General features: G+C 39.0%; 1 protein-coding gene and 1 long non-coding RNA gene across 2 annotated transcripts in view; both read right to left on the reverse strand.

Annotated features, from left to right (window-relative positions):
• Nucleotides 1-630: 630 nt before the first annotated feature.
• Nucleotides 631-14,975, reverse strand: LOC117217662 (uncharacterized). Its single transcript, XM_033465434.2, has 3 exons — nt 14,957-14,975; nt 14,239-14,613; nt 631-5,948 (listed from the first exon to the last, which is right to left on the reverse strand). The coding sequence occupies exons 1-3, from the start codon at nt 14,973-14,975 to the stop codon at nt 5,818-5,820; spliced, it is 525 nt and encodes a 174-aa protein (XP_033321325.1). The 3' UTR covers nt 631-5,817.
• A 4,707-nt stretch (nt 14,976-19,682) lies between these two features.
• The window catches only part of LOC143259903 (uncharacterized), a 131,514-nt gene continuing 130,513 nt past the window's right edge, over nt 19,683-20,683 (reverse strand). The window contains exon 3 of the long non-coding RNA XR_013033946.1: nt 19,683-19,794. This is a non-coding gene — a long non-coding RNA (uncharacterized LOC143259903). The remainder of the gene's footprint in view (nt 19,795-20,683) is intronic.

The raw sequence follows: 20,683 nt of genomic DNA on the forward strand, positions 1-20,683 counted from the left end.
TTAGTAGCCGTCCTGGAAACATCTGTCGTGTGCACCAAGTAATTCCCCTCTGTCCTGTTCAATTAAAAGCTTCTTCTACTCAAAGGTAGAATATTCTGAAGAACCCAACGTGTTTAAAAAAGAAAAAGGAGAATAATGTGAATCATTATCCTATTGCTAAGAGCAATAAGTAATTAATTTCTATGTCGCGATATTCTTCATTTTTTTTTATAGCAAAATAGCGAACAGCGGCAAACATAATTGCAAAAGAAAGAGGTTCGTGTTTTAAGGCTAGATATTTCCTGGTGGTAATATTATGAAACCAGTGTTTCGTCGTCGACCTGTCCCTATAAAGTATAGCTCCAGTTAAACGAATGCATCTACGGGGTCGCATAGCAGAGTTTAATTTGTGCCCCCGCGCGATGCGACCCGCGTCAAGTTAAGCTCCACTTTGTAGGCGAATTTCGAGCTGACTATCGTCAGCGAATGTCGATGCGAGACACGTGTCTGAATTGTAAAATCCTTCATATGCTCTTAGTGGTTGTCCTGCGGATATGCGGTTGCAGAGGAGAAGATAGTGCGGGCATGGGCGAAATAAATCCGGCCAGACGTTACATAAACAGGTTATCGGAAGAAACAAATGACAGTGCATTCCATTGGATGCGTCCAATCACGTCTAATCGGTCTGAAAATATATTTGAACAACACAACGATACAAGCAACTGACATTTTGCATTTCTCCTTCGGTTTCGTGAGCCGCTCAAGTCGCATACTTAAAGCTCCGTTTTAAAAAAGAGGTGGGAGGAAGGATGAATCGTGTGCGTGACAGATTTGCGAAAATAAATGTAGTAACACACGGGGTCCGTGTAAATTGAAAAGTTGAGCAATTTTTATTCGAACAGAATTATCGAAGGGTAGTCAATTCGAAATTGATTATTCCGTTGGCCATTTGCGAAAGCGTCCAGAGAGACCGGTTGCAAATGTAAGAACACTATAAATCTCGTCTATCGATCGAGGTTTCACGATGCACTGGCGCGCAGTGTGCAGTGTGACGCAGGTGCATGAATTTGTTACGGTTAATCCGCTGTTACAGACCTAATGGAAAATGCACGGTTCCGCTCCGGCAACACCGATCGAAGGTCGAGTTTCAAATGCGAGGCGACGACGTACGATTTCAGTTTCGTGAGTACTATCCGTGTAGAAAGTATTCATGTATTATAAATCTTACAAAATTACAAACGATCCGCTCATTTCTTTCTTTTTTCTTCTGGTATCTCGTTTTTTCTTATTTTTCTTCTTTGTTTCGCTATTTTTTTTTTCTTAATCATTTTTTACAATAACACGGAGCGTGACGCTTCAAATAACGAAGCGACCTCGGTCTGCCGGTTAGCAGGGTCATGCCCTGTAATCCACCGTCGGTAAACAATTATCGCTATCTAAGTGAAAGCAAAATTTGTAGAAACTCGTGGTTCGCAGGTTGTGGCGGCGGGTCGCGGAAACTTTTAGGCCACTACAATCGTACATAATGCAGATTCCGGTGGAGCGAGCTCTGGGCTCTTCTCTCCCCGTTATAGCGTATATTCGACTGAAGAAGTTCCTCAGTGCGGCTATAAGGAAATCATGAATATCTCTATCATTCTTAGGAAGCTGCAATGTGGCGCAACGCGGCCCGCTTGATCCTTCATGCCCCCCGGGCTGCAGCATTTTCCGCGAGGCAAATAAACAAACTTTCTTTCGAGGCTCCTTTGTCCCTGATATTCAACGACGAACAATTCGGCATTAACACTAGGTTCACGGAGCATTCAAACAAGCTACTTTATATTACTCGATGAAAATTATAAAAATATATTTATTCAGGCTTTCAGCGATTTTTATCATAATATAGTGTAGTGGAGCCGGTTACTGTGAGATGGCCAGTTGCTGTGCCTTTGGTTTGTTTCCAGGTATAATTAACTTCATATTTATCGCGAATAGGCTATATTACATTTTTTATTCTCTTATTTTGATTATTTTTGAATAAAAAAATTTAACGTGTCTTATTCGGTATGTATACAGTTAAATTATTACCCAAAATTAAATTAAATTAATTACCCACATTAACCGGCTCCTCTACCTTATGCCTAAGAAACAAATTTATTGAATTAATTGTGTGTATAGATGTATGTTTTTCAATCATACAATCTCAATAATCGTAAATTAAAGAATGTGAAACGTGTCATTTTGACGAGACCCGTAAACCTAGTGTTACACAATGCTGAAATTGAATCTCTAATGTCAGATTCACTTAATTGTAGTCGTTCTAATCGTAACAGTGATTCTTCAAATTATACTGATTGCAAGTATAGGAAATTCCAATTATTCCTCAGCTTGTAAACAAAAATGGATAATTTGGGAGGAGGAGATACGATTATTCGAGTTTCGCGGCTCATTTCTATACTTGCCGATTGTCAACAACTGTAAAAACGAGTCGCAAGGCTCGAATAACCGCATCTCCTCTTTCTAAATTGCTTATTTTTGTTTACAAGCTGAGAAATAATTGGTGAGAATTTATTTACAAGGTGAGATCCCCATGATCGACGCTCGCTTTTTGATGAGATTTGATACAGTAATAAAGTTTGTAAAGCTGAATCCAACGATACCCGGTTTTCGGGGTAGATGGCTTATAGTTTTTGAGATAATTAATGTTAAAGTTCTTAATAAAAGGCCAGATTAAGACGCGCTGGATTACCGGCGCGAGGGTCACGTAGGCCGGATCGAACCTCCCCCACTTTTCCCTACTCCCTAATATTTCAAGTATACTGCGCTGGTGTGATACCCTTTCGCCGCATCACTGGGAACGGCTCGGCTTCGACCGATGATGCCCGAACCGTGCGCCGATTCACGCCGTACGTACGTTCGCTCATTCGGTCGGGGAGCCAAACCGTTCCGCGTAAGGATGTCGGTGTATTAACCTGTGTTAATACATACCTTCTTAACACACAGATACATGAGTGCACGTGTAATTAATGTATCCGTGTTTTAATTCGTTCAGAAAATGTATTCTGTAGTTTCTTTTTGTCTAAAAACAAATTATTAATCGATTAAAAATATTTCCAAATAACTCGCAATCGTTTTTTATGATTTATTTCCTCGTCCATATTTACTTTTTTTTTTATCTCAGCAAATAATAGCATTAATTTTTGTTATGTGTCTTCGCGAAATTAAACAATTCTTATTACTACACTTTCTCAACGAATTAAAACATGGATGCATTAATTACACGTGCACTCGTGTACCCGTGCATTGATAAGTACACAGGTTAATATGCGGATATATTAACTACAGGTGTACACGTATATATGTAAAACAGAATTCTAGGAGTGTGCAAACCCGCTCGAGTCTCTCGAGATCTCGAGTGTTTCGGAACTCCCGAAAGCTTCGGGACTGCGCTCGATTCTCGGGTGGTCTCGGACAGTCTCGGGCGGTTTCGGTCTCTACGCATGAATAGGATATGCAAGAATCTCTATCCCTACGTGAACGGTTCGGCTCCGACCGAATGAGGAAGCGTACGTACGATGTCAATCGGCGCACGGTTCGGGCATCATCGGTCGGAGCCGAATCGTTCCCAGTAACGCGAGCGAAAGCATACGACACCAACATAGCATTAGAAATATTAAGGAGTGGGGAGATTCGATCCGGCCTACCTGAACCCTCGCGCTGTAATCCTTTAATACTTTAACATTAATTATTTGAAACCTATGCCAAAATAAAACCTGTGCCAAATCTCATCAAAAAGTGAGCGTGAAATTTGGGAACCTCTCCATGTTAGTCGAATTTCAAATGGCTGCTTGGAATAAATATTTTGATCTGCAAATCAGTATTACTTATTCGATACATTATGTAATCGACATTCAATTAAGCAATATTATTCATGAAACCTGTTCCAACATGGCGACTTTCATACCTCGGACTCTACAATCCATACAAACTATACATGATAGACTCCCGTATTATGCGATAATGTATACGCGTACTATGAACTAATGTTACAGGAAATCGAACATTTCTCTCTTATAACACGAAGAATACTGTTGTAGTTAATATAAATATCAATTCAAAGAAAGAGATTATTTCAAAGTTAGTTAAACAGTCATAGTTAGTTAAACAAAACCGTAAAACCGAATCTTCAATTTAAAATATTTGATGAAAATCTTGAATATTAGACACTAGACTACGAGTCTCTTTGTGCAAAATACATATTTTCCAAGACGATTCTAAGAAACCGAAATTAGATAAAAATAAATCGTTTCTTTTATAGTTTGAACAAGTTGAAAATAGTGTCACAATACATCAAGCACTCAAGCATTATCAACCTCGCGTTATACGGGAGTCTATTGTACTTTTACCGATCAGAGAATCGAATTCGCATACTAATTCGCTCACGCCGCAGCATAAAGGGTGTGAATCTGATCTTTCAGGTATGGAAGCCAATCGTCCGCACACAGACACATCAACTGCCAAGTCGAAAACCACCGTTGAACCTCGTCCAAGAGATCCCTTATCATGACACGACCCGCTGCCACAATCTGCAGAACCGAAAAACACACGCAACTCCGCCCACGCCTGATTTAGAAGGAAAACGTATCTTCGGCGATGTGTTCTTTCTTTCTTTCTTTTTTTTTTTTAAATGATCATTTACTATCGTACAACAATTCCGTACAACGTCGGGGAGACGAACGCAAAGCAGGTGTAACACTCGAAGATGTGAGCCTTCGCCGTCCATTGTCCTTCACGCGGGCTGCATCGCGTCTCGCCGATGCAGCGGTATAAATTATTAGCCGGTGATCAGGACACAGAGGTTGAATCGTAGACGATGCACGCGCGTGTGCACGTGTATGCAGACGTGCGCGCGTGTGTATGAACGGGTTCTCTGTGTTCCGGTGGCTGATCGTGCTCGTTCCAGCGCGATGGACCCCGCGACAACGTCGCCGATCGAAATCCATCAGCGGGCCCCGAAACAAAATTATTGACCCACTCCGGATTTTCGCCTAACTACGAGCTTCAAAGCGGCTCTCTACTTTCATATTTCATCGCGGCGCAGTTCGACGGCCCAACGAATTAACCCGATAATCCACGCTCGTCTAGCTTTCACGGTTGGAAAGTCGCGGATCGAACGGACACCGCGCGAGAGATCGGCCCCTGTCGGACAGCGAGCCGGTGCAGGCCGGTGCATAGCCCGCAATCGAGGAACGCGTGTGTATCTGCACAGCATCTGGCACGCGAGATCACCTTCCCGATTGCACGTCGATTCGAGCAGGTGTCTTGCGCCGATTAGTCGGTGGCGGATGCGTTCGAGCGCGACGCGAGGAAACTAAAGCTCGGAACAAAACTATAAACGATACAGATCTACGCGAGATCGGTCGTCCATCCCGTTCACGATCGGATCGGGACCGTGCTCGCGTTGTGTTGTTGCGTCGCGTCGACCGGATATGTCGATATTTCGATGAACGTTTGCTTTTACGCTAGGATCGCCCGCATCGTTGGCGCACCTATCGCCCCCCCCCTCCCAACTCCCTTCATTCCCCTGTTGCTGCTGTTATCGGTGTTATCGCGCGTTCCTGCGATAGCTTAGCAGGGGCCAACGGTTGGCCTGTTATCGGCCGCGAAGGACTTCGCGGCCCAGACGATCGCGCGCTGTCAGATCATCGGCGGCAGCGTGTGGTTGTCGTTGATGTCGAGCAACGGCCGCTGATTCCCGGCGTCGTTACGCTCCTCCGAGTGGACGATGTCCGGTATACTGCCGGTGGAGGGCCCGCCTACTAGTTGTTATCGCCTGGACGAACGGAAGTCTGCACTAGGCTATGCGAGGGTGACCACCCCCTCTGGCTCCGGCGACCAACAGTTGTCCGACAGCCAACAGCCGACCACCACCGTCACGAAACCGATCGTCAACGCCAGGAAGATGTACGCCTCCGCGTTCCCTAAGGAATCTGCGCATCCCCACGTGGATATCACCGGTCTACGCGTTACACTAGACCGTCGGGGGTTAGGTCAAGGACACGTGCATCGCATGCCGAGGATCTCGCACTGTGGCTCGGAACTAATGCTCGATTGGCACACTTCAAGTGCACACGGAAATTGCTTCTTCTTGATCTGGTAAACAGGATTAGGTTGTCGTTGATTGAACGGAATGTCGATGATGCGGGAACGATTTGTCGATTAGTTGGAAAGGTTATTAAAGGAGTCCTTTTGTATATTGTATTCACTCTTTTTCGAATCAAATTCTTCTACTTCGTTTTCACGTACTATTGTAATCAAAATCAAATCCAATGTAAATTTATTATTCCGGAATTTTAAATTGGATTGTATAAATTGTGTTGTATTTAATCTTAAATTGTATGTAACGATGAACTTCAAATTCTCATATGATAGTGTAATAGGTAGTTGCGATAGAATAATTAGATCTAATAACATTCGCAGAAACAATGCTGTTACTATTGTAAAATTTTGAAAAAAAATCGTCAAAATCATCATTGAAAGTGGTAAATGTAGTAAAGTAAGTCTTGTTTGACCAACAAAATCACGCAGTTCCATAATTTTGTTGAAGCTTACGTTGTTCAAAGTTGACTATACTTCATCCAATTATCTTCATTCAGTGTCTACAGTAAGTCCCGAAGAATGTCCACAAAATATTTAATGTTTATATATAATATAAACCAAATATGACCTCCACAGGGATGAAATAGGTGTGTAGAACCTGTATCTCGACAAAAGAGAAGAATAGTTAAAGTACTTTGAGATAATAATATGAGCTTTTATCGTAGCAAATTGTGGTTTCTTTAAAGAAAGAATGTAAGAAAATATTAAATAAGTTTTTTAAGGGATTCTCTAAAGGGAGCTCATCTAAAAAATGTTAATTCTTAAATGTTTACACTGACAACGATTTTGACGAGTGAAACGATATTTATAAATGTCTGTTATTAAATGATGTCTATTAACGATGTCTATTATTAAATGTCTCTTCCAATAGCAATTTTATAAGCGATACAATGTTTCACCTTTGAGTACGTGTTTGTTTCAACAGCAACGTACATATATGAGATTTTGCCATTTTTTGGTCGTTCTCGAAACCGACGGACATTCCGAGAGTAATATAATCTCATCGCGTGTTTACATGGAAAAATTAATTTTTTGGAAAACGAGCAGTGAAATTTTAGTTCCGGGCCACTTTGTCGGGATAAGGAAAGTATAGAGAATCAGCAGACCGAGTGGAGCGCAGATTGATGGTCAAGAGAAAGCTCTGAATTGCCGTTTTCGTTTGAAGACGGTGGTGAAATGTACACGGTGCGTGTAAAAGTGAAGTTGTTCAGTGGTAACTAGACTGCGAAGCTTCATGCAAGTCCTCGTATTTTTAAGCAAATTTGACGAATCCTGAATCGGGATAAAACTTTCGTTTCCTCGATAATGGTACTCGCCAGTGAACAATGAAATATGTTGACTACTCTGACTGTCACGATTATACTGACAATAGCATGATGATTTATAGTCCAGTACTGTGATGATAGTTATTTCTTCGTTCATTCTTCTTGTTTGACTTTAAAATTATACAGGGTGTCGCAGGATATGGAAACTGCCTGTTTTCATGGCGAAATTACTAATTACTAATAAGAACACGTATTCATTTTTTTTTTACCATATTATAGGGGACATCGAGACGAATTCAAAACACATTATGATATCTTTACTATCATATTAGTCGATTTACAGTAGTGGAAAGGTGAAGTATTTTGTTTTTCGTCGTATTTGACTTTTACACATCGAGATAGTTTTATTTTAGATTAGGGTAAAAACGAGATTTCTTTTCCTTTGCGAATGTGTTAAAATAGTGCAAACATTATTTGACACTGAAAAGATTGCTGAATGTAAACACACGACAAAAAAATGAAAAAAAATACACTACAAGTTACCGTAACTGTGCTGTATATATTTGATTTTCTTCATAGTTTCCTTTTTTAAATACGACACTCTTTTAAAGTATATAATTTCATATAGAATATCTCGAAGTACATATTCCTTTGTTTTCGACGAGTATACTCGTCATGAAAAAATGACAATATTTTCTGTTATAACGAGTATACTCGTCAGAAATAGCTAACTAGTTAAATCAAGTACAATTACAAAATCGTAATTACAATGTTGCAGTCGAGTGTTTACATTTTTATAATCCCTTTAGTGTCAAATAATGTTTACACCGTCTTACAGTTAAATACGACGTAAAGCTAAATATTTCATGTTTCCACTACGGTAAATTGACTAATATGTTAATAAAACCATCGTGCTTTCTCCCTAATTGTCACTAAAATTGTACACAAGAATGGACAATTTGGGAAGAGGAGATTCGATTTTTCGAGCCTTGCAACCCGTTTTTATAGTTACCGATTGTCAGCAACTATAAAAACAGGCTGTAAGGCTCATCGAATAATCATATCTCGTCTTCCTAAATTGTCCTTTCTTGTGTTCAAACTGATCGTCAGTTAGGGAGAATTTACTGTAACACCCTGTATAAATTCTTATGATTTGCTTCTCGTTACCACCGAAATCTCGAAAATCTTCTTTTGACCATCATTGATTAAGGCAATACATAATAATAGGGGAAACATTTAATCATCTGTGAGGCGTTCGATTGCCAGATCTGTTCTTCTCGTTTAACTGCTATCAAATAATACACTAATACATTATCTTTATAAAATCATGCGTCTAATATCTCGTATATCCAGCGATGAATGGTGATGCAATAATCGAAGCAAGTATCATTTTTCAAAATGTTTTAATTCATAAAATTACGATCATTGAATCTTTCGCGCGAAACTTTTCCGAGATTACAAATTCTGTACTAAAATCTATCCAAATGAAGAAACGAGTTCGATTAAATATATTAGATTAAATTCTAGGCTCTCTAGGGAGATGTGTGCATAAAAGACTTAGAAATGTAGTGGCGATTCGGGATTGAAACGGTTTATAACATTGGCGCCGTAAAATCGGACACCTCCTTACGTATTTTCCCGCTAGAATAAATATGAAACATTCATATCTCCGATGGCTGCGATTTTTACTACCAATAATCCAGTCGAACGCCAGTCACCGGACACAGCTGCGATCTAAGATCACGGTTTGTCTAGGATCTGAAAGTTAAATCTCGAAATTTGAATGCAGAGAGCGTGAGCGAAAAGGCTCGTACTGTTCATCCGATTCATGAATTTTTCAGGTCTCTCGGTCTATTATCATCGATTCGCGTGGGTAAAATCGCGCGCGTTCGACGCGGAAATAGGAATCATGGTTAAATAGTCTGCTTGAGCAGCCGCGAAATTTTTTGCCGACACAAGGGGTCATAAAGATCGAGCTCGTGACGATAGCCCTGTTATCCCGCGAACGCGTAAAAGGGTCTGTGATTTACTATTCCATCCAAGATTGACACGCACGACAATTCCATATGGAACGGTTCTCCAAGAAATTGAACTATCCGCGACGATGGTTTACGAGTTCGTGTAGCAATATAAGGCTTTCTGGCCGCTGCTTTTAAAGTCAGTTCATAAACTTGAAAAGTTTCAGCAGCGCGACACGCCCGGAGAAACTGCTTACCATGATAAGCCAGGAATCCAAAATAACCAACGTAAAAGTTTCACGCGATAGCCGGGCGGAACGTTCGGGATTATTACAAATTAAAGCTCGTGAAACCGCTATCCGCGGCACGATTAACGGGAAGGTAATGACTTCGGGGCACTTCACCAAATGCGATACGCATTCTGGGCCTGGGTATAACTTTAACGCGTTTACAGCCAATATCGACTATACCGAAGTATCGCATGCAACGTGGAAAAATTGATTTGATAATTGTTAAGTTGAAGCTTTCAAACCATAACTGTGTACTACCGAGTAAGAAGCCGTTCAAAGCGTAATTTCCGCTGCTGAATGCAAATATAACGGGAACAAATGCGTTCGAGCTTGCATCATAATTTCAAAGCGTACCAAATGTTAAATATTTTCTACAATGACACTTATCTCATCCTAATTGTTATGCAGTTCTTGTAATTAATCGAGCAACATTAGATGTTTAATATCAGCATTTCGTTACAAAATGATTTATAAATCTTTGTTTCGGTTATTAGAAGCCTTGTAGAAATAAATTATTAACGCTTTTGTTGGTATTCCGTTTCCTGCTGGCTCTGTAAGACAATAATAGATAATAACTCAACGGACAATGTTAAGATAAAGAGTTATTCATGCTAATAGCAACGCGAGTTATCGTTCGATCCGTTCTGAAACGAATTGCAACGATTGAAATCTCTGTAAAAAGAATAAATAGTGACACAGAATGCATTATAGCTGGATTTATTTAACATTTTGCCGAATCGAGAACAATGCTACGAATGCACTCGCATAAATAGGCTGTGTTGATTTATAATGCAAGCCAATAAAGGAGAAGTGTCGACAGTCGAAGTATTTATTATCGATGATACCCATTGATTTTCTAACAAATGAAGAGCGAACAACAGAATTCGATCGGCAGAACAGGTTAAATAAAGGATTAAACGTGAAATATGATGATCCAACGGAAGTTAAAGACGTTAACGGTGAAAGTTGTCAGCCCTGTGAACCCCATTTACCGCCTAACACAAGCTTAGAGTACTGCGAATGAATTATAACCGTAACCCAGGAAACTTGTTGAAGAAGTTCGGCGGTTACCTCGAGGGAACGACGTTACAAGAAGCTACGCGGACTACGATGTTCCCCGCGTCTATATGTATACTTCACGCGGATTAAATAGGTCCGTGCATGGTCTCTCGATATCTGATACACAAGCCGGCGAAGTAGTTATCAGCGCTGACATTTACAGAAAATTACCAGGATATACCAGGATGCGTTAATGGGGAACCTACTTTCACCAACAACGTAGTTTACACCGATTGGAAATCATATGTAGATGTTGCATGCATCAGCACCTTGACTAGTGAATAGCGTTTCGATTTAAAGTAAGTATGTGTGTACACCGAGGCGCGCATCAACGAAATTGATGTTTGACTGACGAAATCTGGGAGCCCGTGATGCAGATCGTAAATCGGTTAGAAGGCGCAGTAATTCTCACCCTAATTCGCAATCAGATTGCGCACAGAAATGGACAATTTGGGAAGAGGAGATACGATTACTCGAGCCTCGCGACTCGTTTTTTTATAGTTGTTGACAATCGGTGGCTATAAAAACGAGCCGCAGGGTTCGAATAATCGCATCTCCTTTTCCAAAATTGTCCATTTTTGTGTAAAAGCTGAGCGTCGATTAGGCAGAATTTACTGTACAATAAATTCTCCGTAATAGAAACCTAATAGCTTCCTAATAGCGTGGAACAAAAATGGACAATTTGGGAGGTGGAGATACGATTACTCGAGCCTCGCGGCTCGTTTTTTTATAGTCTTTGACAATCGGTGACTATAAAAACGAGCCGCAGGGTACGAATAATCGCATCTGCTCTTCCAAAATTGTCCATTTTTTTGTAAAAGCTGAGCGTCGATTAGGCAGAATTTACTGTACAATAAATTCTCCGTAATAGAAACCTAATAACTCCCTAATAGCGTGGAACAAAAATGGACAATTTGGGAGGTGGAGATACGATTACTCGAGCCTTGCAGCTCGATTTTATAGTTGTTGAAATCGGTAATCGTCTGAATAATCGTATCTCCTCCACCTAAATTGTCAATTTTTATGTAAAAGCTGAGGATCAATTAGGGAGAAATTACTGTACGTATGTTACTCGATTATTATAATGCAGCAGGAATATGTTGCTGATTCGATTTTGGAGAAAATTAGTCACGATTCAGGAATCAGTTTCATATTACGATTTGAAATGGTCATTGTGTCGCGATTTAATGATAATTATTAACCATTTATGGGTTAAATGATAATTATAGATTAAATGACAAAGAAAGGAATAATATTCTATTACTTTTTTATGTAATCGATTTCTCCGAATATTTCTGGGTAATAACTGCGCGATAATCTACAATTTACTGACCTTATTTTATTGATGATTTTAAACAATAAATTCCGAATGGAATATCATATTTTCAGTGATAACGAGCAATCATTAGCAAACATTAAAATATTCGAGATTAGTATGTAGTCGATAACGACGAATCCCAGACTCACTCAGCCAAACTACAATAAGGTCTGCTTAATAGTCACAAGTAGAGTTCATGAAATTGCAGACGGTTTCCTTTTTCTAATTCGGTACGCTCTGAATGATTTGAAAGCAAAGTGAGAAACAGCGGCCGCGTGTGAGGCACATAAAAAGCTTATTCAGTAAAATATACATCAGCCTAAAAATTGACGGAAACAGAATGCGATCGCACAAGCTAAACTGAAAAACAGCAGCCATCATTCTAGAACACTGTCATTCCCACAATCATGTGCACTAAACGTAGAGAAATATAGCGAAGTCGAACACTTTTTCTGAATGCGCATCGAGCCGCGTCTCACGCTTCATTGGCAAGCGTTCCACTGAAAACTTGTCGAACCTTTGGTTGGAGAGATCTCAAGGCCCATTGAAAGCCGGAGGAATTATTTGGATTTCAATTCAGTTTCGATAACGTTCATTGTAAACATCGATGTACCATTTAGATGTGCTGCAAGCAGATGACAATTTGGCTAGCTGTGCTACGATCAACGAGTCGCGTTAGTAATGATAAACAAATATGGAGGAAAAGGACACGCATAGTGAAACGAGCTGGTGTTTTGTTTGATCACCAACAAATGACGTTCTCGTATCATTGCTAGTTTCATTACGAAACCATGTGTGGCGAAGGTAGTACAGTAAATTCTCCCTAATTGACGCTCAGATTGTGCACAAAAATGGGCGATTTGAGAAGAGGAGATCCGATTATTCGAGCCTCGCGTCTCGTTTTTATAATTGTTGACAATCGGTGACTAGAAAAACGAGACGAAAGGGTCGAATAATCGAATCTCCTCTTTCTAAATTGTTTATTTTTGTGTACAATCTGAACGTCAATTAGAAAGAATTAATTTACTGTATTTGGAACTAACTTCGGTATTCCAAATTACCAAAAGTATCACAATTACAATAAATTCTCCCTAATTCACGCTCAGATTGCGTACAAAAATGGACAATTTGGGAAGAGGAGATCCGATTATTCGAGCCTTGCGTCTCGTTTTTATAATTGTTGACAATCGGTGACTAGAAAAACAAGACGCAAGGGTCGAATAGTTGAATCTTTCCTTCCCAAATTGTTTATTTTTGTGTACAATTTGAGCGTGAATTAGGGAGAATTTATTGTATACGGATTTAGTAGATTAAGAAAGATAATAATAGACTATGGTAAAAAATTGTCTGTAATAGTTGTACGAATCGGTAAACAAATAGAATGCTTTCGTTCTGTAATAATTTGAATAAACTGAGCGTATCCATATTTTCGAATTCTTTGAATCTTCAATGCCCATTGCACGACATCGCCAAGAGAATATGTCCGTTGTTATTGGTGATAGACAAAGATAAAGTGAATCAAAGTTGTATGGCATAGAGCAGCACGTATTCTGACGTAACATTGATAGACCCATAGACGTTATACGAATATAAACTTCGCATTCTTGCATATCACTGGTACGACGTTCTACGTCACTTATTACTGAAGTATTAATGAGTGTCATTAAAGGCCGCTTAACACTAGATTTACGGGGCCCAAAAAACAACTGTTTTATATTAGTTTATGAAAGTAACAATAAGACATTTATTCCGATTTTTAACAAGTGTTATTGCAACGTTTGCCGTAAGTAACATATAAATTGTATAAATAACTCATAAATGCATCTTTACGATACGAATAATCGTAAATTAAAAAATTAATGACCCGTCATTTTGAAGAATTCCGTTAATGCCAACTACAAGTCTCTCATTCAACTAAAGAATCCAACTGCATGTTTGACTCTGTATATGTATCGAAAAAAACCGAGACTGATCTTTGCAAATTTTTACCGCGTCCACGCACAAAAAGATCGATAAAAATAACATCAGAATAGCTCGATCGCAAATCACAACCAGAAGAACTTGAAAACATTTCAGAATGACGATTCATTATCGACGTCCACCCCAAACAGATAGGGTGACACTAATCGGACACTCGCCAGCCAATTCGTCATCGGAGCACAGTTCCGATCTCAAGACCGCGAGACTTCGCTATAGCTCTTCTAGATAGAATAAGGTGATCGTTGGTTTACCTAAGGGTCCCTTCGACTTCCAGAGTCCCCTCATGAGGCTGGGGTCGCCGCGGTGCCAGTGGCCCCACCCTCGGCCCCGACGATTCTGCCCTGTGGTCGTAACTGTAGCATTGTTAGCGGCGGAACCGCCACCGGCGGCACCGCCGCCGGCTCCACCGCCAGTAGTCCCCCCGGTAACCCCGAGACCAACCGCACCGGCTCCACCGGCGGTGCCGGTGCCAGAGCCAGAGGCACCGCCGCCAGCAGCGCCGAGGGTGCTGCTCGCGCCGCCGCCAGCTGTGCCACCGCCGGGGCCCGGGGTGCTTGGCGAGCCAGCCTGCGGCTGTCCATAGGTCCCCACCCCACCACCGATTTGTGGCAACGGCAATCCCGCCACTTATTTATCCGAAGCAGCGTGAAAAAGCAATGGACACCGATCAAGTTATTGTTAAGCCGCAGCCTGCACTCTGGGCCCGGAATATCTTGGCTCGTCAACGTTCCTCATTCTCGAGCTACCCTCAGTCTCGAGTCTACTCCCAGTCTCGCGTCAACCCCCCTGCCCCTCGTTTCGAGCTATCTCTAATTTAGAGTGAATGCCTAGTCTCGAGTCTACAATCAGTCTCGAGTTGACCCAAATCACAAGTTTACCCTAAGTCTCAAGTTTACCCAAAGTCTCGAGACTACCCTTAGTATCGGTAGTCCAACCTCGAGCAACCCCAAGTTTCGAGTCTACAATTACTCTCGGGTTTATCCCGCATAGTGGTAAAATAGTAATTCAGGAATAGTAAAATCCAGTTTCGTAAAATAGGGGTAGCACGAATTATATTATAAAGAATAACGTTTTTTGGACTTATCTATTCGTTTATTGGACAGTTAAAAAATTATACAGGGTGTCCCAAATTTATGGCATTTCCGGGAAATGAGGGATCCCTCAGGGTCATTTGACGTAACTTTTTTCTTAGCGAAAATGCAATCCGCGGCCTTGTTTAGGAGTTATTAACGAAAAACACCAATGACCAATGAGAGGCGCGCTAGGGGCGGCGCAAGACGGCTCAGCCAATGAGTGGAACTGGGCTTCCACCGCTCGTTGGCTCGGTCGCCTTGCGCTAGCTGATCTCGCCTCTCATTGGTCACTGTTTTTCGTTAATAACTCGTAAACGAATTCCCGGATTGCATTTTCGCTAAGGAAAAAGTTACTTCAAATGACCTCAGGAACTCCTTATTTCTTGGAAGTACCATAATTTTGGGACAACCTGTATATTTTTTCAGAGCACGTGCCAATTATTACAAACTGGAAACTGGTATCGCGAACGCTCTTGTTATTCGACTATGATTGTGGAAATCGGTTGAAATACATAGTGTGTTAATTTTTTGCCACGAAGTGTAGGTATAGCTGACATGCTCACGGATCGCTCTTGCGCTAATCCTCGCATAGTAGGTACGTTCCGGCAATGGGGTTGCCAATTGTGGTCTGAATGGAAGCTGAGATCGCCATCATTAAGGCAACCCACGTAGGACGGTGCAGTATGGTGGCCGCAGAGCGTGGTGTTAATAAAAGTTGTTGCCTAGAACACCGGAGCCTCCCATATCATAACTAATAAGGAGCCAAAAGTCGTCGGATAACGGAACAATTATTTCTCTGATATTAAATTTCACGTATTTAAATGATAACACGAGACTTTACAATTTGTGTAGTATTTCAATGTCCCAAAGTTTTGTCGATGAAGGATCACTTATGTTTTTCTACGTTAAATGACTATTAAATTGTATTCTGGAGTTTATGTTTGGAGCTTTCTCGCGCAGCATAACTCCAAAAGTTAGCATGCAACCATTTCAATACGGTACTGTCTAAGTTTTTATTTTCTGGATTTATTAATCCCTTGCATTATAATTTCTTTCAGAGGTGTGTCGGTTAGCAATTCTTCGTCCTCAATAATTTCCCTAATCGATCGAGACAATTTTAGTTTCTTGTGCATCTTCATTTACTTTGATTCCTAGATTTTTCGATAACAGAAGGATCAAATTTTGTTGCGAGTTAGATGAAAGATTAGACAAGCCGCAGTTTGATTGTTTAGTTCTGTTCTCACTTAACTCTACGACCCGCTTATCCACTGATTTCTTTTAAGATATTATACGTTGAAATCGACGTTTATATTTCATAGATATAAAGAGATAAGAGATGTTGATTCTACATAAAAGAAAAACAAATCAAAAATAAAGAATAACATTTTTTCATTTGAGACTTCGTTTTCTGGAAATTGACTATGAATATTCAACATTTTCAAGCATTTTTTGCATTAATAAAGTAACTCAGCAACTAAATCATATGTTTCATTTTTATTTAAATCCACTCTAAATCCATAGACGGAAATGAGAAACACATGATGATACTACTATGTATAAGTGACACATGTTGCTGAATATAAGTCGATTTTCTCGACAACGAAGCGTCACACAAAAAATTTGATTTCTCACTTTGGATTTGTTTTTTGATGCAGAATCGTTTCCTTCTTGACTGTACTGTCGATGCCGAGACACCCTTGTATAACACAGAACCTTTTGAGACATTTGACCCACTAGAATCGCGATTGGTACCACTGAAAGGCGTTGACTGAATATACATTAATCGAAACTAATTGTAATTCCAGTTTCTTGAAACTTGGCTTCCATTATCGGGACCAATACGAGCAGCTAATGAAAATAGCCAGCGAATCTCTGTTATCGGAACCCGGATATTCAACACCCTTCACATGTTCGAATAAGAGAAGTTCATAGTACAGATAATGACCCGCATATATTGTTCCGTGAGCATGTTTGCTATGAGAATACGTATCTTCAATTAACCCTCCGCTGTCATACTGGATCAAGACGTCGCACATTTTTTTCGAAAAATTGATATTGTCATAAGAAGAATGAAATTAACAATTAATTTAATGTACTTGGAAGTGGAATATCGAGTTCTGATAAAGAAAATCATGTCCTAGAATGTTCAAATTATATTCTCAAATTTTTCTGTCTCGATAGTATTTCCAGTATTACATATGTACATACATACTTCGCATAGGAAGTTTGACAACGGAGGGTTAATAATAATTAATAGTATCGGTCAGATGAAAACCTTAAGAGTACAATTGAAGTCCAAAGTAACGTATTTTCGTAAGTTCTAGGTAAACAGAAATATTAAATTCGTTCCAAGGTACTTAACAATCCAGGCACCCTCTGCAACATGCACCAATCGGAAACAACGTTTAGCCATTCGTTTTTTTTTCGTACAGTGAAACCCTTTAAAGTTGATCAATAGATAAACATACGGTATAGTATTATGTCATTAGTACAAAATGCATAGATTTTATGATAAAATTGTAGAGTGAAATATGCATTTCACATTTAAGACTTAATACAGTAATTTCTCCCTAATTCGCGCTTAGATTGCGCACAAAAATGGGCAATTTGGGAAAAGGAGATACGATTATTCGAGCCTAGCATCTCGTTTCTACATATTGTTGATAATTGGTAACTATAAAAATGAGCCGCAAGGCTCGAATAATCGTATCTCCTCTTTCCAAATTGTCCATTTTTGTGCGCAATCTGAGCGTGAATTAGGGAGAAATTACTGTACCAGAAAATACTGAAACGGCATTATCACTTCTTGCATCGGAAACGCATTTATCTTGAGATATTCATTTACTTTCTTGGCACTGAACATTCTGCACCGGTATGCGACGAAGAACATAAATAAATATAAAAAAATAGCATCGCTTTGCGTATTTTATATTTGTTCAATTGTGAGGACACTTTAAGGTTTCCATTTGACCAACTTTAATACGTCGTATTGGACTTTCAGAAATCTTTTTCTATTTGTAACCTACGAAAAAATGTTTGAATTTTCGAAAGCACTCTGTACTAGTATAGTAGACTCAGTGATAAAAATGTGGAAAGTCTTGTGTCTTGCAAAGTATTCTTTTACTTTGCTCAGCTTTTATGTATCCGTGCTTGAATTTTGTAGAAACAGAGAAAAGAATCCAACGCGCGAATTGTATCCCGTAACATCTGCAGTGACGTTGAACAGCCAAAATGTTCCACCCCAGTTATCATAAACTTCGTGGGGTTCGGTCACGTGGTACGTCGTGACACTAAAGTTATAGGTGTGTAGGTACATAATAAGGTCTCCAGTAAACGTGTATACACTTAATTGAGCATAGAAAACGCGTTTTAATACGTTACAGGCAATTTGTCGTAATTTCAGCTTAAGTGTACACACTGATTTAAGTTGATTTTATGGATGGGTTTGTGCTTTCTCATCTCTGCTAGCGCAGTTGATGCGTTTTCCGGCAAATTTATTCAACATACTTTTTTTCTAAACAACGTAATCTCGAAACAATCGTTCAAACGCGGTTCTCGTATAACAATCGCATTATTCGTATCGTTGCCATTGGAATTCTTTAAATAAATTTACCAGAACATTAATCATTCCGTGCCAGTTCGTTAGCATGCATAATCACTAGGAAATGTAAAAAAAAGAACTAATTTGCAGTGTTAGAGATATGAAATTAATGTCACCCGGAACATTGCACATGTCACTGAAATTTTCACAGCACCTTTAATGTATACCTGTTGATGGTCACACAAAAACATTAATTTTATCGTACCAGCTTAATAGAGAGATCGCATAAAAGAAGAACAGCTTCGTCGTACTTTGTAACTCTCCAATGAAATTGCATCATTTAATCGTTCATAAAAGTTACAGTACACCCGATAAAATATAAATGATAATACTATTGTGAATATACGTTATTTAAGATGAACAACGTCAACAATCCATCTAGTTCGCCATTGTATTACCATATCTACTCTTGCCTCAGCAAATCTGATGTATCTCGGCTAATACACGTAACTCGAGTTTAGCAGTAGAAGTATCGCTTAAACAATATCATTCAATTAATCTACATTAATATGAAATGTTACCGCAGTTTTTAACAGCCATTCCATATCAGAACTTCTTTATAATGTGCTCTCAGCGCGACGTAATTGGTCCCAGAAGAGAAAACTTTAACTGCGCCGAGAGACTATCTTGACTTAATTAAACAGTTTCAAAACGGGCACGTCTTTAAATATACGTATTAGGCTATCGACGGTAACAAAATGTTAATGAAACAATATTCCTTAAAAGCGTCTAAATATTCGGAAACAAGCAATCGAACGTTTTCAATGAATCCTTAAAGCAAAAGCGTCAAATAAATCGGTGTTGAAGCTGAATCGGTGTTGCGAAGCATATAACGATTGTATAACTTTCTCAGTCCTTTTTCTCGTGAAAATATAACTGAACTTATATTATGGAGTATACATGTTCTAAAAATATAAATGTTCACAATTTACGCCAATGATGTACGAGATTTTCGTAGATAGCACTATCAGCACTCACCGCATAAGGAGAGGAGCAAAATACTGGCAAAATAGATCCGCCCCATAACGTCATCAACAGGTCTCTTCTGCGATGGTCATCATTGTCGCACTATCGGCCTTCCTGTCTGACACGCATGCTCGATAACTCCGAATTAGTCATTGCTATCGCGATCCCTGCGAAAGAAAAACATTCGCGTCAACAATGTGAGATAACTGAAACGATGTAACATTAATAACAAATAAACATAATTTCGTATCGTGATAAAAATGTGTAGATCAAATGGAAAGCAACGAAATCATTTAAGTAATTTGTAAATATTATTGCATTACTGTGAACTCGTAAAAATTATTAAGAAAATAAATAAACGTCTCTATATGTAATTCCTATTATGTAACTGTTAATGTAAACAATATTTATTTTGCACAAAAATCTACAATCTAATTATTTTACAGTATTTTTTTTATATAAAATTGAAAGAACGATAGAGGAGTATAAAAAAATACAAAATGAATGTACATATATAATAAACATAATTATTTACTATCCTTTATTATAATTTTAACATATGATGTTCATATTTGCGTGATTTTCACAAATAAATGTATTAAAAATTTAAATTAAATTGCCATTATGTTTTGAATAAAAAAATTTATAATAAATTGCTGAAAGTTAGGTCAAAATGACCTGCTTAGCGTAGTTGAAGGTTTAAATAACATTTTATGCTATTTTTGTCATATTCTGAAATATGATAATATTCTAATATAATTACACGTTTCATTTGGATTATGTACTGCAACTATAATGTAAATTGTGTTATAAATCGTTATTTATAATTACGATGAATTTGAAATATTGTTTACTTTAATTATAAATCTATTGAAAAGACACTAACAGTTTCTTATAATGCTTCATTAGACTGTATAGAACCTGCTGTTACATTAAACAGCATTTACAATGTAATTCTCTTTTCTATTTCACTCATCTCTGTTTAAAATCGAAATAATAGTTGAACGCAACATGTTTTTTTTAATGTAGAATATTCATATTTTCATTACATGAAAT

This window comes from Megalopta genalis, chromosome 8, assembly GCF_051020955.1.
Source record: "Megalopta genalis isolate 19385.01 chromosome 8, iyMegGena1_principal, whole genome shotgun sequence".
Classification (NCBI taxonomy): domain Eukaryota; kingdom Metazoa; phylum Arthropoda; class Insecta; order Hymenoptera; family Halictidae; genus Megalopta; species Megalopta genalis.